A 12,017-nucleotide genomic window follows, 5' to 3' on the forward strand; every position below is an offset into this window, starting at 1 on the left:
TCCTAGCGCTCCCCATTATCCCCAAAAAATTTTTTTGGGATTCTCCTCTGTCCTAGCGCTTCCTCCCACCGAATTCTGGGATTCTCCCGGGTCCTAATGCTCTCCCGATTTCTTCCGCCGCAGTTTTGGGATTCTCCCGGGTCTTAGCGCCTCCCATTTCCCTATAAATTCTGGGATTCTCCCAGGTCCTATGGCCTCCCATTTCCCCTATAAATTCTGGGATTCTCCCGGGTCTTAGCGCCCAGCAATTCCCCCAAAATTCTGGGATTTTCCTGAGTCCTATCGCCCCCATTTCCCTATAAATTCTGGGATTCTCCCGGGTCTTAGCGCCCAGCAATTCCCCCAAAATTCTGGGATTCTCCGGGTTCTATCGCTTCCCATTTTCCCCAAATTCTGGGATTCTCCCGGGTCTTAGCGCCTCCCAATTCCCCTATAAATTCTGGGATTCTCCCGGCTCTTATCGCCCCCCAATTCCCCTATAAATTCTGGGATTCTCCCGGGTCTTAGCGCCCCCATTTCCCCCAGAAATCCCGGGATTCTCCCAGGTCCTCTCGCCCCCCAATTTCAGGATTCTCCGGCTCCTCTCGTCCCCCATTTCCCCCACAAATTCTGGGATTCTCCCGGCTCTTATCGCCCCCCAATTCCCCTATAAATCCTGGGATTCTTCCAGGTCCTATCGCCCCCCAGTTTCAGGATTCTCCCGGCTCTTTTACTCCCCATTTCCCCTATAAATTCCGGGATCCTCCTGCTCCCCATTCCCCTATAAATCCTGGGATTCTTCCAGGTCCTATTGCCCCCCAATTCCCCTATAAATTCTGGGATTCTCCCGTCTCCTTTCGCCCCCCCAATTCCCCCATAAATCCCGGGATCCTCCGGCTCCTCTCGCCCCCCATTTCCCCTATAAATTCCGGGATCCTCCTGCTCCCCATTCCCCTATAAATCCTGGGATTCTTCCAGGTCCTATTGCCCCCCAATTCCCCTGTAAATTCCGGGATCCTCCGGCTCCTCTCTGCCCCCATTTCCTTTATAAATTCTGGGATTCTCCCAGGTCCTATCTCCCCCCAATTCCAAGATTCTCCCGGCTCTTTTCCTCCCCATTTCCCCCATAAATTCTGGGATTCTCCGGCTCCTCTCTCCCCCCAATTCCAGGATTCTCCCGGTTATCCCAATTCCCCTATAAATCCCGGGATCCTCTAGGTTCCTCTCTCCCCCCAATTCCAGGATTCTCCCAGCTCCTTTCCTCCCAATTCCCCTGTAAATCCCGGGATTCTCCATCTCCCTCCCTCCCTCCCTCGGTGGGCGGTGGTCTCCCTGTCCCCTCCCTGTCCCCTCCCCTCCCCTCCCCTCCCCTCCCAGAGGCGTTCCCCTCCGCCCCTCCCCGTTCCCCCCTCGTTCCCCTCGCCCCCGCCCCCCCGGCCCCGTTATAAGCGCGGCGATGTGCTGAGCCTCCCAGCCCGGCCCGAGCGCCGCCGCCCCTCCATTCCATTCCCCCACCCCAAAAAAAAAAAAACCCAAAAACCCCTCCGTCCCTCCCCGCCGTCCCTCCCCCTCCATCCCCGCCGCTGTCCGCGGTGCTGAACGGGCGCTGCCCGCCCCGCCGCCGCCGCCGCCGCCACCGGGACCCCCCGCGACCCCCGCGGGGCTCGGCCGCCCCCTCCCCGCCCCGCTGCCCACCGAGCGCGGCGGTCCATGCCCGAGCGCGGCGGGGAACCGGGAGCCGCCGGGCGCGGCCTCACCGACACCGACACGGCGGCAACGGCGGCGGCGGCGGCGGCTGCGGGCGGCCCCGGCCCGGAGCCGGAGGAGCTGGAGCTGCGCGGCCGCGCCCGCCGCACAAAGCCCTAGCTCGGTTCGGCACCCCCCGCCCGTCCCCCCACCCGGGCCGGCCCGGGGGGACCCTTTGTGGCGGCGGGGCCGGGCCCGGAGCGCGGAGGAACCATGCCCAGGTCGTTCCTGGTGAAGAAGGTGAAGCTCGATGACTTCCCCGCCGGCCTCGACGCTCCGTACGGCCGCGCCCGGGCGGATTTCGGCTCCCGGCTGCACGAGAAGGGTAAATACCGAGCCGGGCCGCGCCGAGCCCCCCCGGCCCCGCTACCGCCGCATTCCGCCGCGCTGCCGCCGCCGGCCGGGCGGGAACCGAGCGGAACCGGGCCGGGACCGAGCGGGGAAGCGGGACTGAACCGGGACTGAACCGGGACTGAACCGGGACCGAGCCGGGCCGGCTCCGAGCTCCGAGCTGCCGGCGCTGCCCTTTGTCTGCGGGAGCCAAGTTCAAGGGCAGCGCAGAGCCCCCCGCGGCCCCGGCAGCCTCGTCCCCGTTGTCCCCGTTGTTGTCCCCGCTGTCCCCCCCGTGCCGTGCCGAGCCGTGCCGTGCCGTGCCGTGCCGTGCCGGCCTTTGTGCGGAGCGCGGCCCCGGCCGGGCCCGGTGCGGCTGCGGCGCGTTGCGTAACCGGGACCGGCGGAACCGCCGCAGCATCCCCGGGCCCGGCACGGCCGTGACCTTGAGCCGGGCTGAGCCGGGCTGAGCCGGGCCGGGGCGGAGCGGGCGGGGAATGCGGGAATGCGGCGCGGGGATGGCGCCGGGAATGCGGGCTGGGGTGGCATGGGATGGCGTGGGGACAGCGAAGGGACAGAGAAGGGACAGGGAAGGGACAGCGAAGGGACAGCGAAGGGACAGCGAAGGGACAGCGAAGGGACAGTGAGAGCGATGCGGGAATGGATGGGGACAGGGAAGGGACAGCTGGGAATGCGGGCAGGGATGGGGACAGGGAAGGGACAGGAAAGGGACAGGGATGGGGACAGGGAAGGGACAGCCGGGAATGCGGGCAGGGATGGGGACAGGGAAGGGACAGGAAAGGGACAGTGATGGGGACAGGGAAGGGACAGGGATGGGGACAGGGAAGGGACAGGGATGGGGACAGGGAAGGGACAGCCGGGAATGCGGGCAGGGATGGGGACAGGGTTGGGGACAGGGAAGACACAGGGAAAGGACAGAGAAGGGACAGTGAGAGCGATGCGGGCAGGGATGGCATGGGATGGGGACAGGGAAGGGACAGGGAAGGGACAGATGCGGGCAGGGATGAGGACAGGGAAGGGACAGTTACAGCGATGCGGACAGGGTTGGGGACAGGGATGCAGCGACCGGGAATGCGGGAAGGGACGGCGACATGGGAAGGGACAGCGACAGCGACAGCGACAGCGGGGTGAGGGCAGGGACGGCGACAGCCACTGCCGGGACAGGGACGGCGACAAGGAAAGGGACAGCGAGAGTGACAAGGAAAGGGACAGCGAGAGAAAGGCAGCGATGCGGGAAGGGATGGGGATGGGGGAAGGAGGGAGCAGGGGGACAGGGGACAGTGACTGCGGGGACAGGGACAGTGACTGCGGGGACAGGGACAGTGACTGCGGGGACAGGGACAGGGCGGGGGACAAGGACAAGGGAAGGGAGAGATGCAGGGGATGAGGGAGAGGGAACAGAGCAGGGATGAGGGGACAAGGGACAGGGATGGGGACAGGGACAGGGGACAGGGATGGGGACAGGGACAGGGGACAAGGGACAAGGGACAGAGCAGAGATGCAGGGAGGGATGGGGACAGGGACTGCGGGATGGGGACAGGGACAGCGTCCGGGACTGCGGGGACAGTGACAGGGATGGGGACAAGGACTGCGGAGATGGGGACAGGGGAGAGGACAGGAGGGTGAGGGCAGGGACAGGGACAGCGATGGGGACAGGGACAAGGGAAGGGACAAGGGAAGGGACAGGAGCCAACGGCAGGGTTGGGGACAGGGACAGACTGCAGTTGGGACTGCGGGGACAGGGATGGGGACAGGGACAGGGACAGGGACAGGGACAGGGACAGGGAGCTACCGGCAGGAACAGGGATGGGGACAGGGACAGGGATGGGCACAAGGAAAGGGACAGGGACAGCGGCAGGGTGTCAGGGCAGGGACAGGGGACAAGGACAGAGGACAAGGACAGGGACAGGGAGCTGCGGTCAGGAAAAGGGGCGGGACAGGATCGGGGGCAGGGACGGGAGATGCGGGAAGGGACAGCGTTGGGGACAGGGGACAGGGATGGGACAGGGGACAGGGGGACAGGGGACAGGGGACAGAGTTGGGGACAGGGGACAGAGTTGGAGACAGGGACAGGGGGACAGGGGGACAGAGTTGGGGACAGGGGGACAGGGGCAGGCGGGGGCTGTGCGGACGCTGTGGGCTGCTCGGTGTGGGTTTGGGGTCTGGGTGGGTTGGGGTGCGGGGCTGGGGGTGTTGGGGGAGGGGGCAGGAGGGAGGGGATAAGGGACAAGGGACAAGGGACAAGGGCAGGTCAGGAGGGGAGTTGGGCACAGTCTGGCAGGAGGATGAGCAGGGGGACAGAGCGGGGACAGAGAGGGGACAGAGAGGGGACAGAGAGGGGACAGAGCGGGGACAGAGCGGGGATAGAGCAGGGACAGGCAGGGGGACAGAGTGGGGATAGCGCGGGGACAGCCAGGGGGACAGACAGGAGGACAGAGTGGGGACAGACAGAGGGACACAGTGGGGACACCCAGTACCCCAAGGGGACAGACGGGGGACAAAGTGGGGACAGACAGAGGGACAGAGGGAGGGCACCCAGTGCCCCAAGAAGGGGACAGACAGGGGGACAGAGGTGGGACAGACCCGGGGACAGAGGTGGGACAGACAGAGGGACAAAGTGGTGACATCCAGTGCCCCAAGAAGGGGACAAAGGTGGGACAGAGAGAGGGACAGAGGTGGGACAGACAGAGGGACAGAGTGGTGACACCCAGTGCCCCAAGAAGGGGACACCCAGGGCACAACCAGGGTGACACCCAGTACCCCAATCCCCTCCCCCCCGCGTGTCCCCAACCCCGCCACCCCCTCACCGTGTCCCCTGCCACCCCCTGACCGTGTCCCCAACCCTGCCACCCCCTCACCGTGTCCCCAACTCCGCCACGCCCTCACCGTGTCCCCTGCCACCTCTCACCGTGTCCCCAACCCCGCCACCTCTCACCGTGTCCCCTGCCACCCCCTCACCGTGTCCCCTGTCCCCTGCAGGGTACATCAGCGACTACATGGCGCCCTCGGCCTTCGAGGCTGACCCCGAGGCGGCGCTCAAGGTCCCCTCGCCGGACACTCTGTACCCCGGCGGCCGCGGCGACTTCGGCGGCGGCGACTCGGAGCCCCCGGACAGCCCGCACTCGGGCATGGCCGGCGGCTACATCAACGGCGACGCGGCCGTGAGCGAGGGCTACGCGGTGGACGCCTTCTTCATCACCGACGGCCGCTCCCGGCGCAAGGTGAGCGGCGGCGGCGGCGGCGGCGCGGCGCGCAACCTGCCGCGGCACACCTGCGGCGAGTGCGGCAAGAGCTACGCCACCTCGTCCAACCTGAGCCGCCACAAGCAGACGCACCGCAGCCTGGACAGCAAGATGGCCAAGAAGTGTCCCACGTGCGGCAAGGTGTACGTCTCCATGCCGGCCATGGCCATGCACCTGCTGACGCACGACCTGAAGCACAAGTGCCAGGTGTGCGGCAAGGCGTTCAGCCGGCCCTGGCTGCTGCAGGGCCACATGCGCTCCCACACCGGGGAGAAGCCGTTCGGCTGCGCGCACTGCGGCAAGGCGTTCGCCGACCGCTCCAACCTGCGCGCCCACATGCAGACCCACTCGGCCTTCAAGCACTTCAAGTGCAAGCGCTGCAGCAAAACCTTCGCCCTCAAGTCCTATCTCAACAAGCACTACGAGTCCGCCTGCTTCAAGGGCGCCGCGGCGCCGCTCAGCCCCCTGCGCCCCTGAGGGGGTCCGGGGTGGGACTGGGGGGTGTCGAGGGGGTGGAGACCCTCCAGGTTGTGCCCCGCGGAGGTTCTGCGGCCGCCGAGTGGAGCAGGTTTGGGAGTTCGGCACGAGGGGTGAGGAGGGAGAGGTCATCGAGAGGCTGAGGGCGGCACCGCCTGGGTTTGGATGAGGGATTTGCCTGGAGGGAGTCACCTGGCGGGAGTCACCCTTCGGGATTCACCCTTCGGGATTCACCCTTCAAATTCCACCTGTTGGGAGTCACCTGGCGGGATTCACCCCTCGAAATTCACTCTTCAATATCCACCTGTCGGGATTCACCCCTCGGGATTCACTCTTCGACATCCACCTGTCGGGATTCACCCCTCGGGATTCACCTGTCGGGATTCACCCCTCGGAATTCATCGTTCAAAATCCACCTGTCGGGACTCACCTGGTGGGATTCACCCATCAGGATTCGCCCTTCAAAATTCACCTGGCGGGATTCACCTGGCGGGAGTCACCCTTCAAATTCCACCTGTTGGGAGTCACCTGGTGGGATTCACCCCTCGAAATTCACCCTTCAGAACTCACCCTTCAAAACCCGCCTGTCGGGATTCACCTGTCGGGATTCACCCTTCAAAATTCACCTGTCGGGATTCACCCTTTGGGATTCACCTGGCAGGATTCACCTGGCGGGATTCACCCTTCAGAATTCACCCTTCAAAATCCACCTGTCGGGATTCACCTGTCGGGATTCACCCCTCGGAATTCATCGTTCAAAATCCACCTGTCGGGACTCACCTGGTGGGATTCACCCATCAGGATTCGCCCTTCAAAATTCACCTGGCGGGATTCACCCCTCGAAATTCACCCTTCAGAACTCGCCCTTCAAAATCCACCTGTCAGGATTCACCTGGCGGGAGTCACCCTTCAAAATCCACCTGTCGGGATTCACCCATCAGGATTCATCCTTCAAATTCCACCTGGCGGGATTCACCTGTCGGGATTCACCTGTCGGGATTCACCCTTCAGGATTCATCCTTCAAAATTCACCTGTCAGGATTCACCTGTCGGGATTCGTCCTTCAACATCCACCTGTCAGGATTCACCCTTCAGGATTCATCCTTCAAAATTCACCTGTCGGGATTCACCTGTCGGGATTCACCCTTCAAATTCCACCTTTGGGGATCCACCCTTCGAAATTCGCCTTTCAGGATTCACCCTTCGGAATTCACCTGTCGGGATTCACCTGTCAGGATTCGCCCTTCAACATCCACCTGTCGGGATTCACCTGTCAGGATTCACCCTTCGAAATCCACCCTTCAGGATTCACCCTTCGAAATTCACCTTTCAAAATCCACCTGTTGGAATTCAACCGTCAAATTCCACCCTTCGGGATTCACCTTTCAGGATTCACCTTTCAGGATTCACCTTTCGAAATTCACCTTTCGAAATTCACCTTTTGGAATTCACCTTTCAGGAATTCATCCTTCAAATTCCACCTTCCGGATTCACCTTTCGGAATTCACCTTTCGAAATTCACCTTCAGGAATTCACCTTTTGAAATTCACCTTTAGGAATTCACCTTTAGGAATTCACCACTCGAATTTCACCTTTCAGAATTCACCTTTCAAAATTCACCTTTCAGGATTCACCTTTGGGGATTCGCCCCTAGAAATTCCAAACCCCACAAGAAAAAAATTCGAAGTTTAGCCTTAGAAATTCAGAATTCCCAAAAAATTGACCCCAGGCGAAGTTCAAACCTCCTCAAAGTTAGGCCCTAAAATTCACCCCAAAAAATCTGACCCCAAAATTCCCCCCAAAAAATCTGAATCCAAAATTCAACCCTCAAAGTTCAGTCCTAGGAGTTCACCCCAAAAAATCCAGACCCAAAAATTCAACCTCTGGTAGTTCAGCCCCAAAAATTCACTCCTAGGAATTCACCCTACAAATTCTGACCCCAAAATTCACCCCTCGAAGTTCAGTCCGAGGAGTTCACCCCAAAAAATCCGGACCCAAAAATTCACCTGTTGAAGTTCAGCCCCAAAAATTCAATCCTAAAAATTCAGCCCCAAAAATTCACCCCACAAATTCCGACCCCAAAATTCACCCCCTAAGTCCTTCAGCTCACAGAATTTCACCCCAAAATTTGCCCCACCAAGTTCACCCCTCGAAAAATCCAACCCCAAAATTCATCCTCCGAAATTCACCCCAAAAAAATCCGGACACGAAATTCCGACCCCAAAAAATCCTGATACGGAATTCGTCCTCCGAAATTCACCCCAAAAAAATCTGGACACGAAATTCACCCCAAAAAAATCTGCCATCAAAATCCATTCCCCAAAATCCAATTCCCCCAAAATTCACCTTCCTAAAATTCAAACCCCAAAATCCGATACCCCCAAAATCCAAACCCCGCAAAATTCACCTCCCCAAATCCGGTACCCCAAAAATCCAAACCCCAAAATCCAATTCCCCCAAAATTCACCTCCCCAAAATCCGGCACCCCCAAAAATCCATCCCCCCAAAATCTGGTACCCCCCAATATCCAAACCCCAAATTCCAGTCTCCCCCAAAATCCAAACCCCAAAATCTAATTCCCCCAAAATTCACCTCCACAAAATCCAAACCCCAAAATCTGGTACCCTAAAATTCACCTCCCCAAAATTCGGTACCCCAAAAATCCAAACCCCAAAATCCAATTTCCCCCAAAATTCACCTCCACAAAATCCAAACCCCAAAATTCACTTCCCCAAAATCCGGTACCCCAAAATTCACCTCTGGGATCCCCAAATTCCCTTTCATCCCCATCCATTCCCCCGCTGCCGTTTTGGGGTCCTGGGCACCCCAAAAATTTGGGGTAACCCCAAATTCTCGCAGGGATGTCCCCAAAATTGGGGTGAACCCCACTCTTCCATGGGCGGTGCAACCCCAAATCGGGGTGACCCCCAAAAATTGGGGTGACCCCTGAATGGGTGACCCGACCCCAAAATCGGGGTGACCCGACCCCCAAAATTGGGGTGACCCACAAAATTGGGGTGAACCCTGAATGGGTGACCCGACCCTAAAATTGGGGTGACCCGACCCCCGGAATTGGGGTGACCCCCAAAATTGGGGTGACCCCCGAAATTGGGGTGACCCCTGAATGGGTGACCCGACCCTAAAATTGGGGTGACCCCAAAATGAGTGTCCTGACCCCGAAATTGGGGTGACTCAACCCCCAAAATTGGGGTGACCCGACTCCAAATGGGTGACCCGACCCCCAAAATTGGGGTGAGCCCCAAATAGTGACCCGACCCCAAAATTGGGGTGACCCCAAAATGGGTGTCCTGACCCCGAAATTGGGGTGACCCGACCCCAAAATTGGGGTGACCCCCCTGCCGCCACCCCAAATGGGTGACCCGACCCCCAAATTTGAGGTGACCCCAAAATCGGGGTGACCCGACCCCCAAATTTGGGGTGACCCCCTTCTCTGCATGGGTGCCTCAGCCTTGTGCCATAACCCCCCTGAGCATGCGGGTGACCCCAAAAATGGGGTGAACCCCAAAAATGGGGTGACACCCCAAAATCGGGGTGAACCCCAAAAATCGGGGTGACCCCCCCTCTGCATGGGCGCCCCCCCGTGCCATAGCCCTGGGGTCACCCCCGTCCTGCGCACCCCAAAATCGGGAGGTGACCCCAAATTCGGGAGGTGACCCCAAAACTGGGGTGAACCCCAAAAATCGGGGTGACCTCCCCCGCCATTCCCAGGCTCCCCAAACTCGGGGTGACCCCAAACCCGGGCTGACCCCAAAACCGGGCTGACCCCCAAACTCGGGGTCCTGCTCTCCCCGCGCACCCCAAAATCGGGGTGCCCCCCCCCTTTGCATGGGTACCCCGTACCCCGAGATCAGGTGAACCCCCCCTGCAGACCCCCCCGCGCTGCACGGGTGACCCCAAAACCGGGGTGACCCCAAACCGGGGTGACCCCAAACCCGGGTGACCCCAAACCGGGGTGACCCCAAACCCGGGTGACCCCAAACCGGGGTGACCCCAAAATCGGGGTGACCCCAAACCGGAGTGACCCCAAACCGGGGTGACCCCAAACCCGGGGTGACCCCAAACCGGGGTGACCCCAAAATCGGGGTGACCCCAAACCGGAGTGACCCCAAACCGGGGTGACCCCAAACCCGGGGTGACCCCAAACCGGGGTGACCCCAAACCCGGGTGACCCCAAACCGGGGTGACCCCAAACCCGGTGTGACCCCAAACCCGGGTGACCCCAAACCGGGGTGACCCCAAACTCGGGTTGCCCCCCCTTTTGGGGCGCCCCTCCCCCATGCATGGGTGCCCCCCTGTGCCGAGCCCCATTTCGGGGTGCCCCCCCCCAATTTTGGGGTCCCCCCTGTGCCGTCCCCCACTCTAGGGCACCCCCCGTTTTTGGGGTGCCCCCCCCCGCAATAATCCCCCCCCCCGCACGGCACAGCGCTGCCCGGGGACCCCAAAACCCCGCATGGCCCCCCCGGGCTCCCCCACATTCAGGGTACCCCAAAATCCCCCGGGCTGGGGCTCCTCCCCCGCCGTGCATGGCCCTCTCCCCCAGGTACCCCAGGTACCCCAAAATTCAGGGTACCCCCAATTCCCCTCCCCCACACCTGAGCCCCACCTGTAGGGGGTGGGGGGGGAACCCCGAAAATAAACACCCCCCGAGGGGCTGCCCCTCCCCCCGCTAGGGGGCGCCCTGCCCGAGAGCACAAACCCCTCCCCCTAATTAATTAACCCCTTCCCCAATTAATTAACCCCTTCCCCCCTGAATTAACCCCTCCCTCACCCCAATTAACCCCTCCCCCATCCAAATTAACCCCTCCCCACCCCAAATTTACCCCTCCCCCATCCGAATTAACCCCTCCCCTAAACTTACCCCTCCCCCAATAATTAACCCCTCCCCACCACCAACCCTCCCCCAATATTAACCCCTCCCCCCACCATTAACCCCTCCCCGGGTCTGGGGGCTCCCAGCGCCCCCTCCCCCCGCGATGCCAAAGCCTGAAGGGGGGGGGAGGGGAGGGGATTTTCGGCGCCCCCCCCCGCCGCCCCTCCCCACCCCGGGGGTCTTCTGCATGCCAAGCCAGCCCCTCCCCCACCCTGCCGTCTATGCCAACTTTTGACGCTTTTTTCCGGATTTTTAAATTTTTATTATTAATTTATTTTATTTATTTTTCCTTTTATTTTTTTTTTCCTCTCTCTTATATCTATTTTTTAATTTTCGATTAATTGTTTTTTTAATTTGCGTTGCCAAACTGTAGAACCGCGGGCGCCGCCCGCCCTAGAGCAATAATTACTGACCGTTAATTACCGATAGTTAATTACCGACCGCATGGGCTCGAGCAATCAGGGACCCGCGAGCCAGCCCCACCTTAGAGCGACCGGATTCAGGGATGATGCAGAGTAGCGCTAGCTCCCCTCCCCCGCCCCGCCCACCTGGGCACACCTGGACGCACCTGGGCACACCTGGACGCACCTGGACACGCGAAGGACACGCCCCGGACATGCGAAGGACACGTGAAGGACATGGGAAGGACATGTGGGAAGAGCGGGGGGTGAGGGTGTGTGGGGGGGTGGATACCTGTGAGCACCTGTGCGCACCTGGACACACCTGTGCACACCTGGACACACTTATACACACACGTACACACCTGTACACACCTGTGCACACTTATACACACAGGTACATGCTCGTGCACACCTGTGCACACCTGTACACGCAGGTACACACTTATACACACATGCGCACACCTGTACACACCTGTGCACAAAGGTAGATACAATAACACACCTGTACACACAGGTACATACAATAACGCACCTGTGAGCACCTGTGCGCACCTGGATACACAGGTACATACATGTACACACCTGTGAGCGCCTGTGCACACCTGTGCACACAGGTACACATAATAACACACCTGTGAGCACCTGTGCACACCTGTACACACAGGTACACGCTTATACACACCTGTATGCACAGGTACACACTTATACATGCACGTACACACCTGTACACACGGGCACATGCATGTACACACCTGTGCGCACCTGTACGCACAGGTACACACTCATACATACCTGTGCACAGACAGATATATACATATGCACACCTGTACACACCTGCACACACAGGTATACACGTGTACACACCTCTGAGCACCTGTACACACCTGTACACACCTGTACACACAGGTGCGCAGCTGCACAAGCATTTAC

At 60.4% G+C, this 12,017-nt stretch overlaps 1 protein-coding gene and 1 long non-coding RNA gene across 2 annotated transcripts; one reads left to right on the top strand and one right to left on the bottom strand.

The window, feature by feature from the left end:
• Positions 1-1,547: 1,547 nt before the first annotated feature.
• LOC146442662 (transcriptional repressor scratch 1-like) lies at positions 1,548-5,923 on the top strand. The gene is made up of 2 exons (XM_085053909.1): positions 1,548-2,050; positions 5,056-5,923. Exons 1-2 carry the CDS (start codon positions 1,939-1,941, stop codon positions 5,793-5,795), a joined length of 852 nt encoding a protein of 283 aa, XP_084910035.1. The 5' UTR covers positions 1,548-1,938; the 3' UTR covers positions 5,796-5,923.
• A 5,234-nt stretch (positions 5,924-11,157) lies between these two features.
• LOC146442663 (uncharacterized) lies at positions 11,158-11,797 on the bottom strand. Its single transcript, XR_014850343.1, has 4 exons — positions 11,720-11,797; positions 11,650-11,689; positions 11,400-11,559; positions 11,158-11,234 (listed from the first exon to the last, which is right to left on the bottom strand). It is a non-coding gene; the product is annotated as an uncharacterized LOC146442663 (long non-coding RNA).
• Between the last annotated feature and the right edge of the window lie 220 nt (positions 11,798-12,017).

This window comes from Lichenostomus cassidix, chromosome 2, assembly GCF_008360975.1.
Source record: "Lichenostomus cassidix isolate B80296 chromosome 2, HeHo_3.0, whole genome shotgun sequence".
NCBI classification, from domain to species: Eukaryota; Metazoa; Chordata; class Aves; order Passeriformes; family Meliphagidae; genus Lichenostomus; species Lichenostomus cassidix.

Bases quoted from the DNA above. Each gene is read 5' to 3' on its own strand.
- LOC146442662 (XM_085053909.1), top strand. From the start codon at position 1,939: ATGCCCAGGTCGTTCCTGGTGAAGAAGGTGAAGCTCGATGACTTCCCC. The intron at 2,051-5,055 runs GTAAATACCGAG...TGTCCCCTGCAG, and splicing joins CTCCCGGCTGCACGAGAAGG to GGTACATCAGCGACTACATG.